We start from the raw sequence: 17,977 nt of genomic DNA, 5'->3' as shown, positions 1-17,977 counted from the left end.
CTATTTTATAAAGCTAGTTAGGTTTACGGGTGTGTAAGTATGCAGAGGAACTGATCGAAACGTTCTCATGTTAAAATATGCACCTTGTGTAAAGTCCACTGTTGGTGCATGAGATGGAGGAAGCGTCTAGTTCTCCCTGGTGGACTAGTGCCTTTCTCACCTCCCTCATCAGTATTCCAGGAAGTTTGTGGCAAGCATACTTCCTACTGGTCACTGAAGCCAGATCAGCGCTCCCCCAACCCCCGCGCAGCACAGACACGCCCGGCGAGAGCAGCGTGCCATGCACACTCATGAATACTGATCACCTAAAGCCCTAATTAACAATCAGAGCCAAACTTATTTACATAAAGTCTGTCTCAGATGGAACAGGCCTCAGATGAAGCTGTCAGACAAATATCAGCACTTAAAAATCCAGTGAAATCTATTAGAATATTATGGTCGCTGAGTTCAATGGCACAGCAGCCAAAAGTAACAATTTTGGCCTGTAGAAAAATATCATTATATACTACATACACATTGTATGAAATCTGTTAGACTATGATGGGTTGTTGGGCTCAATGACACAAGTGGCCTAACAGTAACTATTCAGGACTGTGGTATTAATATTGTGGTATTAATCTTCTCTCCATAAAAAATGAATATAAAAATACTTAAGATTACTCATACAAATAAATATATATATACATTATGCACATAATAAGTGTGTATGTGTATGAATTAATGAATTATTCTCCTGGGAGCATCACACACAAACATTAAATCTCGAGAATGAGCATAAAATCTTAAAACACTCACGTAAACATGATACATTATATATATAAACACACACACACACACAAGTCTTTTTTTATTGTATTTACTTGATTTTCATGCTGATGTGTATTGTACCACAATAATAAATGAAATTAATATAATAAATTATAATTTATAGAAGTCCACTGGTGGTGCATGCATGCTATATATATATATATATATATATATATATATATATATATGTGTGTGTGTGTGTGTGTGTGTGTGTGTGTGTGTGTGTGTATGTAATACTGTATGATATGTATGAATTGTCATTATGGTGCTACACACACAAGCATGAAACTCAAGCAAATACTGGAAAAACATTATATTATTTTACCCAGCTGTGTGTACTGTATAAGGAGTAATAGTTTTCATCTAAACGTATGCCTGACCTTTCAGACCGTCCAAAAATGTCACTTAGGCTTTCAGGCACGGAGCTGAGTTTCTCTTTAACGTTGCCTCCCACAATCTCTGACATTTCCTCTGATGTCACCACATTCTAACCCCCACAATGCTGTGCGGATGGCCTCTCCTCCCTGACCTTACTCAGAAAGACAGAGAGAAAAGACAAACAGACAGGCTCTATATTTAGTCTAGAAATGGACAAAAGAACTAAGAAAATGTTGTAATCACAACCTCAACTTCTTCATTTTTAGTCCTGTTTTCTTTAACTATATGCAAAATATTGCTGGATGTCAGTTCTCTTTTCTATCCTGAATTCTTTGCATTTTGGTCATGCTGCTTTTAGATGCTTCTGTGTATTTAAAATGAAAACGTACTTTTTTTAAAAATTAAAAGTAATTAAAACAATCCCAAATGTCAAGGTGCTCTTTCTTTTCTTAATCTCTTTCAGTGTTTATTCTTTCTATTTTTCATTCTGTCAGATTATCTCTCTTTCATTTTCTCTGCCATTTGACACTAGGGTCATTAACATGTCACGGCTTCACTGGCTAATATGCAGAAATATTCGTAATTTATGCTAAACTTGTGCCTTTTATGCAAAATGTTAATCGGAGACAGGGACATGAGTGGCTCTGTAATTAGCAAACATAAGAAATGTGGATTAGAATGAAATGATGTTGAGGTTGGTGAATGAGGTGCTTGACTTATTTCCGCACACTAAATGCATGGTGAATTTGTCTGCGATGTCTTAATATGAATTATCATGCATGTTATATGTTTGAAGTTTATTTAATATACAGTGACTGGTGCATTACACACCCTAATACAGTTATTCAAATGCATATATGCACACATTTACAGTTTAAAACAAAAATGTCCACTCCAATTATAATGAACATAATTGCATTTGAGGCATGAATTTGCATTGCATTTGAGGCATGTTAACAGTAGAGAGCAAAGATAAATAAAAATTAAGGTGAGAAAAAGAACAAAGGCCTCTTTGTATACTAGACTATGCATTACAGATTTGTAAATCTCAGGTACAGAAAAAGCTCTTTGCAGTTTATTTCATTGTTTATCCAATTACACAGCATCAAATGAGTAACATGTGACCCTGGACCACAAAACCAGTCATAAGTAGCACAGGTATATTTGTAGCAACAGCCAACAATAGCCTCCATTGTATGGGTCAGAATAAATGGTTTCTCTTTTATGACAAAAATCATTAGGATATTAAGTTCATGTTCCATAAAGATATTTTGTAAATTTCCTACGATAAATATATCAAAACGTAATTTTTTATTAGTAATATGAATTTCTATGAAATTCATTTGGATAATTTTATAGGCAATTTCTCAATATTTCGATTTTTTTTCATCCTCAGATTCCAGATTTTCCAATAGTTGTATCTCAGCCAAATACTGTCCTATCCAACACCAAAAAAAAAAAAAAAAACATAGGCTATAGGAATTAATTATAATATAAAGTCCTATAAAAAAAAATTACACGACCTTTCATGACTCTTCATACTGTGACAACATAAAAATATTTTCGCACAGTTGTTTTCAGGGACTTTCCGTCCTTTCTTTGTGTATCAGCGAATGTTGTCCTTTGCCACAAACAAATTCATATTTGTGTAGTTAAGTTAATTCCCAAAGGATGTTTAAACTCGCTAGCTTTGGTAGTGTTTAACATGATTCAGCCTACTAGGTGTGTGCGTGTGTGTGTGTGTGTGTTAGAGAGAGAGAGAGAGAGAGAGAGAGAAACTGGACTCCGGTAGAGCGCATGCGCAGTAGGAGATGAAGCGTCTCCGCTTTCTTTTCGGCAGCTGGCGTGAGGTTCTGGAATTCCAACATGGCAGTAGATGTGGTCAGTATTTCTATGGTGGTCAGTCTCTCCAGCCCTGACTTGGAAGCATTCCAGAACATCACCGACTCGGAGTAGCCCTCATCCCCCGTTCTCAGCAGCACAGCTGGACGCTGTTGCCGTTCTCCGGCGCAGAACAGGTAAATCTTTCACTTTATTTGTGTCCACCAGCTGTCCGTTTGTACCGGAGAGAGAGAGGGGCCATGCCACAGCACGGACAGAGCGCTTGGACACTCGGACACAGGCCCGAGCAAAACACAGCGCGCAATTTTTGTTCAGCGGGACTCTAAATAGCGTGAAATTATGATAGTTTGAGCACAAGGCAAGAAGTTTTATTAATGGGGCAGAGTTTTATAATTAGGCAGCATTAATCCGTGTGTGTGTTGTGTGTCCAGGCGAGAATGACAGAGAGACGTTCTCACCCATCAGCACAATTCAATATGATCTCGGACTTCATTTAGAAATCTCACTTTAGCTATGAATATTGTTTCTTTTGCAAGAATATTCCAAAATAGCATTGCCAAAGCAATCCAGAGTGACAAACAAAATATTATTTAATTGACATTTCAATCAGATTGAATACTTATCAACTAAATAGCCTACTTAGCCTGTCTGTAATAATTAACAATCAGAAAAATCGTCTACAATGTAACATCCTAAATAAAAGGCTACGTTTATATCTTGTTTAAAAAAAATAGCTAAATAGAAATAAATATTCAGGATTTACCTGACTATTAGAGTGCATAATATTTGCATAAAATGTTAATAGCTATTTAAAAAAAAGTTTTGGGGGAAATGGGAACGTTAAATAAATAGGACTAGCCTAACCCATGCTAATTAACATAGGCCTATACGTTTACTTGTAAACATTTTGCTGCTACATTATATTCATCACTTCTTTCTTTCTCTACAGTTTGGGATTCCTGTCCGCTTACAATACTTTATTTGCATGTGGTGCGTGTCCTTCAACTTAACCCACTGGAAAGTCTTTCTCTACGTCTTGCGGAAATCACTGAAGTGAACCTTTCACTCACTTCTGTCTCTATCAATCATCTAGCTGATGTCAAGCAATATGATCAGCGGTGTATATGGTAGGTCATTTCTCTGTTTTGGTTGTTAATGCAGTATTTCTATTAAGCTATATTTATGTATTAATCATTTGAATGTTTTATTACCGTCAAATCTCAATCATACGCATGCATGTAGGCGATTAGTTATTTTAATTATTGCTTGGCAGAAATGAAAAGAAAGTACAGGCCCATGAAAAGAGGGTAATGGGATCGTGACATGACCCAGGATGGATCCGAAGCGGAGATACTACGAAAACAACAGCTCTCTTAAATAAGTGTTAGAACATTCTAAATCTTCACTCTTCTCCTCACCTTTTACAATCTGTATTTTCCTACTTAAACGTTTCCCCCCATTCTGTTTCTCATTCGGATATTTCATTCATACAGGGGGTGATTGGTTCAGTGATATGATAGCATTTTCCCGGCTCGCGTCAGGGGAAGGAGAGTTGAGATTGGAGGTTACAGACCGCAATCATGTAGTTGGGCGCGCGGGCAGAGCGGCTGCTGCACGAGCGCGTAATAAACGCTCGCGCCGTGATGGGATTCTGGCGGGAAATCAGCCGTGAGCGCACAGTGGCGCGGTTAGTTAGATGTGCATAATTTGGACTCAGATGTATTGCGAAATGACAACACTTCCTTTTCAAATATTCCAGTGTTCCCCTTGTCTCTCTTTGTCTGTGTGTCTGCCTCTCAGTCAGAGCTGTCGACTTGTCTGTATGAGGGGTTGTTTATCTGATTGTGGTGTCACTGAGCAAGTCACACAATAAATCACAAGTTTGATGGCCATTGGTGAATTAGAAATGGACAGTTAAACTACCATGTGCGTGTGTTTTTTTTACTATACTTTCAGATTGCCAACTGGGTAACATCAATCAATGAGTGACATTGTCTTTTATTGTTCTGCTTGTGTGTAGCCTTCAGGTTTAGCTGTTTTTTTATGTCCTACAAATTTAGTGAAACGTTGAAAACAATTGTGAGGATATTTGAAGTGGTCTTTGACTCTTTGATATTTGAAATGCTTATAAATCGATCAAATCATGAATTAGGCTACTTAAATCTGATTAGTCAACAGGTTTGTGTGAGGTTATAGTGTTTCAGAATTTAAAAAACCATACATGAGATATGACAATGAGATATGGCTACATTGTCTGATTGTGTGCACTTATCAATGGCTAACAACATTCTTCGATTTCAATTATTCACATATATATATATATATATATATTAGATGAATTCAATCAAAATGACATAAAGTATTATCCTGTGATGCCATCTACTCAGTTTCAGTAAGAATTTATCATATAGTTCAAATTAGTGCTGTCAAACGATTAATCACATCCAAAATAAAAGTTTTTGTTTACATAATATATGTGTGTGTATTTATTATATTTATATAAATACAAACATAACATATTTTTCTTAAATATATACATGCATCTGTATGTGTGTGTATATATAATATACACAGTACTCACACAAAAACCTTTGTTTTGGATGCAATTAATCACGATTAATCATTTGACAGCCCTTTTCAAATGCATTTCTTTACAATAAATTCTGGTTCTTGTATGTTCTTTTTCATTTTTCCTTTTTCCCCGCTGGGGGAAGTCGTGGCCTGGTGGTTAGAAAGTTGGACTCCCAATTGAAAGGTTGTGAGTTCAAGTCCCGGGCCGGCAGGAATTGTGGGTGGGGGAGTGCATGTACAGTTCTCTCTCCACCCTCAATACCATGATTTAGGTGCCCTTGAGCAAGGCATCGTACCCCCAACTGCTCCCCAGGCGCCGCAGCATAAATGGCTGCCCACTGCTCCGGGTGTGTGCTCACAGTGTGTGTGTGTGTGCACTTCGGATGGGTTAAATGCAGAGCACAAATTCTGAGTATGGGTCACCATACTTGGCTGAATGTCACTTCACTTCACTTCATTTATCCCCTTAAATCATTTTAAATCCTTTAATTGTTTACAAAATACAGGCACAGATATGGCCATGGTAGTGTATAAATATCATGGTATTTATGAAATATGCTCAGTAGTTTCGGAAGTGTGTGTTTGTATGTCAGAGGCCTTAATTATTGTTAAGCAGAGGCTTTTTTTGAGACTTATTCATTTAAAGGTAGAAGACTAGGGTCATACCTTGAATTCTCCATTTTAAAAAATGTAAATGTTTGTGTTCTGTGAGGAATTGAGTGTGATGGTCAATATGAAGTCCATTGCTGATACTTACTGCTTTTTTGTGCTTGTTGTTTTCCCTACACTTCCTGTAGGATGATGTAATTAAGGAACTGGCTTTTGTTAACTAAACGGATATTGCAAAAGACTAACAGGATGGAAAGTGATATTGAGGACATTTAATAATCTATAAACTAATATTCTACAGAAAATATATTTTTTTCAATAAGAAAAACAAATGAAGAAACATCTTGATTATTAGTGAAATCCTTTATAATTGATTAATTGTGATATTGTAAGAAAAGAAAACTAATTCTTATAATTTCAGTTTTTAGATAATTATCCAGTATAATTAAGCCTACTGTGGTCAATCAATTTAAAATTTTATTTATATAAAAATTTAATTCATGCCATAACATTATTACATTACCTTTAGTACGCATTACAAAAATAAGCTTTAGAAGTCAATATGTCGTATATTTTATATCCAGATCACCGGCTTGTGTAAGCAGTTAGTTCTGTAAGTAAGCAAATGTTGTTTGTCGAAGTGTGTTGCCTGAACATTCTGAGCTGACACACTTGCAAAAACATTTTAATTTTCAGTTACTCAGACAGTTGGTAAACACCCCCCCCCCTCCTCCTCCTTTTTTTTGTGCAAAAAATTATATATAAAATGAACACATAGTATCTCATTAATTACCTCCCCTTCTCATCTTCCTCTCCTGTCTGTCGGCCCCTCCTTCTTTTTGACAGTCAGATTATGGTAAAAGTTTAGTGCTGACAGTGTTCGTGATGAAATTATCCCTCTATACTTTACATCTAACACCACTTTTTTTCTTCATTCACCTCTTCATCCCTCCAGCTCAGTTCCTTCTTTCACACATCTAAAGATATTTAGCGACAAGAGGAGAGTGTCTTTGAGTGACTAATGAAGACTTTCTCACATACTTTCTCATTTCTCTCATATCTGTCCCTATTACACAGAAAACTAGTGCATCCATCCAGTCTGAGTGTGTATGCGTGCATATGAGAGATGATTGAGCTGTTTAATATGCTAAAGCCCTATTAAAGGCCGATGTCAGCAGCAGACGGCATGCGGCCGCCCAGCCTGCCCCGGCCCAGTGCTCTGCATTGTGTCTCTAAATGAACACGCTACTGTGTTAATTAGCAGAGGAAAATGGCGTGTGGAATTGAATTGGTCATTGACATGCGAGGCGTTCGTCTCTCGTTTAGAGAGAAATGTATGTGATTTAAGCCCTTGCTATGTCTTTTATGGAGGTTTTAAATAATCTATCTGCAGAAAAGAGAAGAGGGAGGACGTGAAAGAAAAGAGTTGCCTTGTCTGTCTTAGATTGAATTTATCATGTTTTTTTATTTTTGCTGTGAATGTCTCTCTTTAATGTTTGATTCAGACTGATTCACTTGAATCAAAGTTAAAGTGTCTGATTTCTATGCCACTACTCTCACCAAAGAGAATTGCAAAATAATGACTGTTTTGAAACAGGTTTCCAGAACACTTTCAACACATAGTCCTGTCCCAAATACACTCCATTAGTTGAGCCAGGGATGCTCATGCAAATAAAGTGTTTTTAAAGTGCTTCAAACCTACAGTGTTTATACTTTTCAGTCCAAGTGAAACAAGATAAATAACAGGAAAAATGTAGGATGAGTCTTGACTTTATCCATTGGAAACTGATTTGAAGGTGAAAAGTGGCCATTACATACTAATTTACTAACTTAATATCTATTTGGTAATTTAGTTAAAATTTTATATCATAATGTGATCCAATTGAACACCAACTGACACCATTGAATACAGTTTTTCAAACAGTTTCAGAGGAAGATCAAGTTTTAAAATGACAACAAAAGAAGACAACAAAATTCATTGTAATTTTCTTTTCGGAAACTCATCTCCAAATATACATGCAAACAATCATAGAGGTGTGAATATGTTTGTACCAGCTTTGCAATTTGGCATTTGGCGTTTATTCTTGTGTTGGAGGTTGAAATATTGTTGCACCTATTTATTCTTTATTTTCACTTAAAGTCCATTGGAGTCTTAAGAATTTTGACCTTTTTTGAAAATTGCACCCACTTGCATGCAGGAGTTTATCAGACTGGAGCTGTATCTTACTGCTGGTTTCACCTTAAAGTTTTAATTTAATGGTCTCTTACCCTATCTGTGTCTTTTTAAAGTGATTTTACAAAACAAAGGTTTCAATCTCTGAGTTTAAATGTTCATAGACCTTCCGCTGCTGAGGCTACGTTCTGTCATACTTCTCTGCATCTCCCTCGCTTTCTTTTCCCTCTTTCTCTCTATTGCAGCACTCAGCAGGCCAGGGCTGAAAGTCAGGCGTTTTGAAGAGAGGACACTGAGAGTGAATGACTCATTCACATTAAAGAAGAATTAGAGGGCTTCCACCCTGCCACTCTTACAATGGTCAAACAGCCTGGCACAACAGGAGAACAGTTCACACCAGCTAACACACACACACTGAAAAGCATGCCCTTTGTGTCAAGAAAAAGAGAGTGTGGTTTTGTATGAAATGTATTTTCTGTTTTATTTTTAGATGGATAATATGGTCTATACAGTACTGTGGCTCGTGAGGCCGATGTCTTGAGGAGTAAACAGCATAAATAGAAGAACGTTTTACTGTATAGGGATAACTCACTTGAAAATTAAAATTTTGTCATCATTTACTCATTCTCGCATTGTTCCAAACCCTATATGACTTTCTTTCTTCTTTGGATATATATACGAAGAAGCTAAGCAGAATGTTCATGCTGCTCTTGTCCATACAATGAAAGGGAATAGTGACCATGGGCTTTTAAACTCCAAAAATTAGCACTGTAAAAGAATTATAATTAGTCCAAATGGCTATATTCTATGTCTTATGAAGCCAGATTACTTTGTGTATTGAAATGAGAAAAAGTACTATTATTTATTATTCATTATTGACTGATGCAACTCTCAAATCTCATTCATGTTTTAATATATTGTATTAATATAATGTCAGATCAGTGTGATATTAGTAATGCCAAAATTTTGAAAATCATATAGGTCTGGAACAACATAAGGTTAATTTTTGAGCAAAATACACCTTTAATATAATCATTCAATTCTGTACACTAGTGCCTTTTTTCCCTAAAGACAGAACTGGGTATTTTTGTGGTTCTTTGTTTTGTGTTTGTGAAAGACTTGAAATCAGGAACCCATGGGAATTTTTACTTCAGCAGGTACTTACTGAAGTCAGTGGTCTGGATTAGATTGTGTGTGTATGAGTGGGTACGTATTTTGTCTGCCATCCTTTTTGAAGGGCTTTATCCGTTTTACTATTTTGCTGTTAGCGACAGTAATGGCTGTTTAATTACTCAATAAAAGCATTTTATGGATGCAGTGTGTGTGTGTGTGAGCCTGTGTGATGTATTGATTTTGCTGCTGGAGTAACCTGAGATTTCACTTAGGAGAAGTGAGTCTATCTGTCTGTCGATGTGCTTCTGGCTGTAAATAGTAGTCTATATGCATTTACGCACAGTTGTTTAAAGAGACGCTACAGCTCAACTAACAAATTTTCAGTCAGTGAAGTGAAGATCCCTTCCTCTAAAACCAGCTAATGAAATGTCTGCCTTTAAAGTATGGAGCATTGCTTTAAAAATTGCTCTGTGTGTGTGTGTGTGTGTGTGTGTGTGTGTGTGTGTGTGTGTGTGTGTGTGTGTGTGTGTGTGTGTGTGTGTGTGTGTGTGATGGTCCTTCTCCAGAGGATTTGTAGCCAGGGGGTATACTGGAACAACAGAAAGTCATTCTCTAAAGCACCAGCACACACTCTTTTACACACACAAAAGTACACACACACTAGATCAGCAGCTTTGCGGCTAATGGGATTGTCCAGGTAGTTCTGTAGAGTACAACAAAAAGACAGCATTTGAGAGAACATTCCAGCAAACCGCAGCTAATATTGGACTTTACAACATATCGCTTTTGGCTTTAGACTCTGGTGAGGATGTTATGTAGGAAAACACAGCCAGAGAATATATTTAGTTTTCAGATTTAAATAGCCCACTCCATGATGCATAGTACTTTGTATTGTAAAAGAGTAGAAGTTAGGGTTTTTTTTTTGTTTTTTGTTTTTTTTTGAAGAACACTTCATGAACTGTTTTGGGAATTTCTACTCTCATTTCAAGAGGTTTGACTGATGTTGCTTCTGAGGCTTTATTTTAGACAACATGTTCATCCTTTAAGGTTGTTTTATAGTCAGTCTCGGTTTTTGCGATTGTTCATTCTCAGTGTTAGGCATTTTAACAAACCCACTTTGATGTGTAAACAATTTCTGCTAGAGACATGAATGATATGCCAAATCACGTGGCTTGTTGAGGACAGGTGTGTCATCACTTTTACAAGCAACTGGACATCCTGTAGCTCAAACAGCATATTATGGCTAGAGCAATGTCAGTGTCATGGATTCGATTGCTAGGAAATTCAAATGCATAAATGTAAATAAAATAAAAAATCCATAGACTTACACTGAAGAAATATCTGTAAAACAAAACTTTTTCTCTTCTGTTTTTTACACACATCTTATTCCCCGATCTAGTTTTCTGAATTTACAATTCTTTTATAGCCAAGTACTTAAAGGGATAGTTCACCCAAAAATGAAAATTTGATGTTTATCTGCTTACCCCCAGGGCATTCAAGATGTATTTGACTTCGTTTCTTCAGTAGAACACAAACAAAGATTTTTTCAGCAGCAGTCTCCTGATGTATCTTCTTCTTTTTGCTTTATGGTGGATCGCAGACTTATAAGTGCATCACCGCCACCTATCTCTCAAGTGGAGTATTTAAACTCTATCTACAATCTCAATTAGGAGGGCAATGGTCCACTTGAGAGATAGGTGGTGGTAATGAGGCACTTATAAGTCTGCAATCGGCCATAAAGCAAGAAGAAGAAGACGTCTCATGCACCTGCTGCTGAAAATGAGCTCAGGAGAGTTCTAACAATTCAGACATTAAAAGGTAAAAAAAAAAAACTTATATAAATACTGTTCAGTTTCTTGCACGCTTTGTGCATTTACACATCAATGTATCATCACGAGCTGCAGGATTTAATTTGGTTTTATGTTTTTTATTTAGTGTTATTGTATGTTTTAGCAGTGGTTCCCATCCACTTCCATTATAAGACTGACAGAATGCAGCAGTTTGTGTTAAAAATCTTTGTTTGTGTTCTGCTGAGAAAACAAAGTCACCTACATCTTGAATGCCCTGGGGGTAAGCAGATAAACATCAGAGAAAAAAAAGCAGTTAGGTTGTTAAAAGACATCCTTAGCTCTTTCATATGTGTTATTGATATTGCTTTTAATAATTTGTCATTTTATTGTGCTTTTCTTCTTTTATCCTACCATTTCTCAGCCACCTGTCCTGCTAATAGCCATTAGTTTGATTTATACCCAGTATTGTAAGTCGCTTTGGTTAAGTGTGTGCTAAACTATACAACTTTAGTTTAAACAGTTAAAGCTATTGTGTGTGTGATGAGTTACTTTCAATGTCCTAATTTATCTTGTCTGTTAAAGTCTTTCCAGGGAAACAGTGAGAGTTGCTCCACCTCTTGTGTGTGTGTGTGTTTGCAGTAAGTCCAGTCTTTTCCCATGAGAGAACGCTGAATGACCTCAAGTTGCATGTATCGATCAGGAGGATTTGCTGCTTGATAGAATTGAATTTAATTGGGCAGCTTTTTAATTGAGATGGATAGAACATGTAAATTTTGCTCCATCAGCCCAAAATCAATATCCATCTGCTGTAATATGGAATATATGTCTCTTTCTTTATTTCATTTCGACAAAACATTGGATTGTTTTCGATGCGCAATGTTTTGCTTATCCACAGTACTTGCAAAGTCAGAAAAATCCAATGTTTCTTCATCTTAGAAGTATTTTATGTGTTGTATTTTATAGCTTAAAGACATTGTCTCTCTGTTCTATTTTTTCCCCTTCTCCCTCTGTACAGCCATATGCCAAAGTTCGATGCAGAAGAAAAGCTCTTTGTTTCACAAACGAAAATTTTGGTGGAGGACTTTATGTGTGAAGCTGAAATGACAGAGATACAGTATATTTAGGGGTAACATCTGTTGTCGGGGGTTCAGTTGCTAATGCCGAGAGCTACATTATTGATCAGTCGTTATTACAGTATGCTGAAATATTATGTTCCCGCGTGGTGTGTGTGAGTCAGTGAAACTGAGAAAGAGACAGAGAGAGTGTAATATGAGGTTTCTTGATTACATTAAAGAGCTTTTATTTTATTCACTTGAGAAGAAGCCTTCTGCTGTATCTCAGTATCAGACCTTAATGATATCATCAGCGTTATTCTAGGTGTGTGTGTGTGGGGGGGGGGGGGGGGATTCAAGTACACAGCTGAATTTAAACTTCACTGTCAATCTACAGAACATAAAACAGCTCAGAGAGATCCTATTGTATGCCTCAAAAAGAATGTGAAAGCTATTTTCAGTTGTCTTTCATTTGAATATTTTATATTATTATTCATTTTTGTGCTTATGTTTTTTTGGCATGATGATTATGCAGAATTGGTCTGAATTGCTCACATTTTCTCTCAATGGTGTTTTTGTTGCAAATTAAGTAGCACACTTAATTTATATTGCGATAGAAATAAAGTAGAATAATAAGTATGAATAGTGGTTTTTTTTTACAGAAATATCATATTATAGATATGATATCACATTATATGTTATTTATATTTCCGATATTTATGAATTTTCATGAGTTTGAATTGACATACCTTTTTTTCACTGGCAGGCGTGACCATGCAGTGGAGCCCTGAGCAGTCCCAGTGGGCGGAGCAACACTATGACATCACCTCCACCACTCGTTCACCAGGGCATAAGATTGAAGCACTTAGGGATCCAAGGCTAACAGGTTCGACCTCAGCTGCAGCATATCAACATTCATGGGCAAATGATGACATTTCAGCTCTGACCGCTTCTAACCTGCTCAAGAGGTATGCAGAGAGATATTCTGCCATTCTGGATCTACCCTGTGAGAGTGGACTTATGGGATATCCAGACACAGCCATTTCCGTTAGCGTTAGGGGACCTGGTGTTGTGAATAACGGGCCACCCCTTCTTAATGGACGGAAGGTGGAGGCAGAGCCTTGGCTGGAGAGTGTCTACCCTCCGTTAGGTTGCGTCCCTGAGCTTCTTCCCAAAGCACCACTCAGTGTGATGGATGTGTCTGTCAGTGCGTGTAACTCACCAGTTATAGGCAGCGGGAATCTTCCGGAGCCTTGTTTCTCCAGCATCAGTTGTAACAGTCAGACTGGAAATCAGGAGTACAGCAGCACTCCCTACAGCACTCCCTTCCTGCAGCCCGTAGGCACTTATGGTGGCTCCCTTTTCCACCCTACCCCTTCCCATGCCAGTCTGGTATCAACCTACAGTGCTAACACCTCACCAAACCTAGCTACATACAGTTACCCTAACACCCGTTACCCCTCACAGGCCATTCTTCCTGCTGGCTACAGTCCTCCACCTCCTCCTTCGGCGTACCTACCTGCAGGTATAACTCCTCATAACCCTCTTCCAGCTGTAGGATACTCATACCCAGCCACCAGTGTCTCTGAAAGTGATGCCCCAAGTGCTAGCAGCCTTTCAAAGTCATATTACCCATCAACTCAAAGCGAGATTGGAGTGTTTGAGGAGTTTGACTTTGGTGGCAACTCTAATTCAGACTCTAGGTCAGAAGGCAGCCCCCTATACAGACCTTCAGGAGATGAAGCGGTGGACAAGCAAAATGGGTTCAACCGAGCGGCTGATGTAACGACTTCATCCTTCAAGCCAGCTAATCATGGAGACTCTTTAAGAAACTTGGAGACTCTCACGGTAGCCATGAGTGGACGGAACAATGGTTCATCTGGACAACACTTCGCATCTACCTCAACATCTGTTGTCACTTCTCATCAACATCTCTGCCTTGACACAAACACACCTTGAACGGATGTGCTCACACTCAACCAGAAGTGCTTGAGCTGATAAAGTGTGAGTGCTCCCCCCTAGTGGATTGGAGGAAGAGGGACTTGCTTAAAGCCATAGTGTTAGGGTTCGATGCAAGGGCCTCAAAATACAGGTGCAGCAGGGTAATTCTGCCAAGGAGGTCTCTACATTAGACAAGAAGGGATTGGTTTTTCCATTCTGGAAAGAGGACAATAATGTTTATGCACCTCCAAGCTGAGCTTAATGTCATTGTGTGACACTGACCTCCTCACTCTGATAGGAATGGACAGACCAGTATATCCTCCATGATGGACACATATATCTGAGAGGGATGGAAAGAGTTTGCTCCTTCATTCTGAGAGATATGAGAGTACATCAAGGGAGTTTATATGTCTAATGGATGTGTTGTGGCTGCATTGGGGACAAGGAGTAACGGTAACAGATGTGGTGGTTGGACACTAGCTTTGGTTGACCATATTGCCATGGTGTACATTCTGAGTGTGTGTGTTTGTGGCCTTGTAATGGTTATTTATGTGGTGAGCTTTAATAGTAAATCCTGTTCCCCTTTTTCCACAGGAGAATTGATAAATCCTGAATGTTTAAAAAATCCATGTGTGTGAGTGTGAGTGTGAGTGTGAGAGAGATAGATAAATCCTCAGGAAAGTGTCTGTCAGATAGATGGCGTATGCCTGTGTGTCTAACAGAGAAAAAGAGGGCGTTTTCACATACCGTTCTTAGGAAAAACCCAATTCAATTGACTTGAAACCAGGTGGTCCAAAGCAAAATGTTTTTTGTCTGTTGATAAGTTTGTATGCACTTCTGCTGCATTTTAAGAGATGACACAAGATCATTCAATGAAACATTATGCAAAAGTCTTTGCAGTTCTTTAAGTTCTTAAAGCTGCTGTGTGTAGTTTTTTTTTTTCTTTTAATATGCAGAGATAACAGTCAGTTATTTATATCTTTACTTTCCAAAAAATGTAAACACTGCTGTTCCGTGGAACTTTGTTTGAGTGTCCCAACTGATCAGCACTGGCTTAACAATTGTTGTGTATTTGGCGGCAAAACCTTTGTTTGTCCGACCAATTTCAAGTGGAGGGGAATGTTTGAATTAAAAATCTTTATTTTTATAATTCCAAACAAAATGACCAACTGCAGCTTTAAAGCTTGCTGTTTGATTCAAAATGTGTAGTAGATAACAGTAATTAACAGTCATAGTTCTGTTCTGTCTTTTCCACAGATTTTTGCTGTTGTCTCAAAAATGTTGTAGACTATCTTGAAAATTAAGCATACTGAGTGAAACATTACTGCAGACATAAAAACAAATGGAATTCAGACTATTCTGGTCACTTCCTGAGACAGTCTTGGCCTGCTTGGCCACCAAAAATAAAACATTGCCTTAAGGGCCAAGTGTGAAAATGCTCAGCGAGAAGGAGAGCACATGACTTTGCATGTTTGTCTTTAGTAAAGGTTTTGTGCATTTTTTAAAATAGTGTCGACTTTATTTTATCCCAAGCACTGGAAAAAGGTTTGGCTGACCTCACTACAAATCTTTCTGTTTACTTCCTTTCCCTTCTTTGTGAAACCTACCAAAGGGAATTAAGATATTATACTTATTTATGAAAGTCAATCACCAAAGCAGCAGAGTGGGAGCCAAATCACAAGGAAATGTTCAGCCAAAATCACTCCCCCTGTGTGAATACTTTTTTGTCTGTTTTATTTCTGTCCAGTTTCAATACAGGAGGATGAACTGGCTTCATTCCAAGAGACAAATGGAAGAAATTCCTTGAGAAGGCTTCTTAAAGATCCATCAGGTCAAAATTGAATTGTGAATTGAACCAAGTCGGCTGAACTGAACAGAACAATCCTCAATCGTGATGATCAATCACACTCTGCAATGGAGTACATCATTGTTTCGGTGGTATTACTGTGTTATCACATCCTCAGTCTGTTCATAACGTAGCTGTTGACAGCAAGCTTTAAAACTAAATTGTGAGAGTAATTTAAGTTATTGTAAATTATTAATTGATTGATCAAATTTAGGTTGAATTGATTGATTCATGATTAGGACATAAACACTTTTCCTTACACAACTACACACATTTATCATTGCCTAGATGAAAGCACATGCAGTCTTTAACCATTTGTTTGCTAAAAGTGCCATTTATATTTCTTTATTTTTAAAGAGAAATGTTTTCTTCCACATGTTTTTATATTGTGGTCATTTGAAGGTTTTTATTTTACGTTTTGCTGTTTTATTCTCTCTGCAGCTTTTCTGTAGGGTTGTTTGGTATAAAGATTTTAGAAGTAAGGTACTAAGAAGCTTGATTGCCTTTTTGGTCACATAGTTTCAATAGATAGTTCTAAATTCAGTAGTCTGTAGCATTCTATGCAAAACTCTGTTCCTAAACCTAGTAAGCACATGACATGACGGCTGTTCCAAACAGTAGTCAGCAACATTGTGCATTAAAATTTTACTTAATATTTTGAGCTATGTATTTTTTGTGGTTATGAAGTTGCGGAAGTTGCTAGCTTAGCAACATGCTAACATCACTAACTGTGTTAGTCTGTGTTAGTCTCTTTTCATTCTGAATCTGAATGTTTTTGATGAGTCATTTGAGGTTTCATAATTATTAGGATGCTGCCTATGTAGGCAGCCAGGCTGCTCACTAGGATTTGGAACAGAGATATTTGTCCATTTTCGACAACTTTCCAACAAAATATTTGACTAATTAGAAAATTGTTGTAAGAATCCTTAAATTAAACCCCTCTTATTCTTTAAATTTTATTTATTCATTATTATTATTATTATTTTTAACTAGGGAAAGAGTATTTCTACAGAATGTGATGTAACCAAACTGAAGTAATGGGTTCTCAAATAATCCTTGCATAGAGCAGAGATGAGAATATGTGGCATGGAATGAGAGATGTTGAAAACTACATCATAAGCATATCATAAAGTTTATTACCACTTTTACAGCCATAAACAAAACACCTTGGCCCTCTGAAATCCTGTAGTGTTTGCAGTAATGGTGCACTAAACTCACTGTAGTTTTTCTGTATACATTAAAACTTTGGACAGCTGTGTTTCTGAGTGCGGTATTTCTGAGTGCTGGAATTGGTGTTAAAGATGCATTACAACCACACATGATGTTTCACTGTGTTAATACCACTTTTACATAGTGGTTAGTGACTCCTTTCTGCATTTGCATTTTACAGCGTATGTTCTCAATATATAAAATACAGTTACATTTAGAACTAAGTTGTGAGTTATAGCATATTCTCAATCGACTCTATTGTGTTTGTTTTCATGACTTTTGGAGTATTGTAAACAATTTGCTAATTAAATATGTTTATCTTAAGGCCTTGTTTACTGTGTTCAATGGATGTGAAACACTACATGTGAGTTTTACTTTTTGGACAAACCCAGAAATCAGCTAAATTTGATAAAACACATTTTAGGGTGCAAATATACTGTTAAAAACCATTCAAGTAAACATTTAAGCTATAAATGCACAAATATAAGTGTGAAGCAAAATCTTTTAGTGGTTGTGTTTGGGTTATGGTTAGTCAGTACTAATCAGCTTAAAAAATGAGCATGTAGTCTATAACATTTCTTCACTGAGATAACTAAACTTTTGTGTGTGTTTGGGTGTGTGTGTGTGTGCATGCAGTGAAGGATGG

At 37.2% G+C, this 17,977-nt stretch overlaps 1 protein-coding gene across 1 annotated transcript; it reads left to right on the top strand.

The window, feature by feature from the left end:
- Positions 1-2,985: 2,985 nt before the first annotated feature.
- LOC132161463 (fidgetin) lies at positions 2,986-16,710 on the top strand. The gene is made up of 3 exons (XM_059571532.1): positions 2,986-3,203; positions 3,977-4,154; positions 13,102-16,710. Exons 2-3 carry the CDS (start codon positions 4,124-4,126, stop codon positions 14,292-14,294), a joined length of 1,224 nt encoding a protein of 407 aa, XP_059427515.1. The 5' UTR covers positions 2,986-3,203; positions 3,977-4,123; the 3' UTR covers positions 14,295-16,710.
- The last annotated feature ends 1,267 nt before the right edge of the window (positions 16,711-17,977 follow it).

The sequence above is a fragment of the Carassius carassius genome, chromosome 17 (genome assembly GCF_963082965.1).
Source record: "Carassius carassius chromosome 17, fCarCar2.1, whole genome shotgun sequence".
NCBI lineage: Eukaryota > Metazoa > Chordata > Actinopteri > Cypriniformes > Cyprinidae > Carassius > Carassius carassius.
Note: the sequence above shows the minus strand (reverse complement) of the source record. Positions and strands in the feature narration are given on the sequence as shown.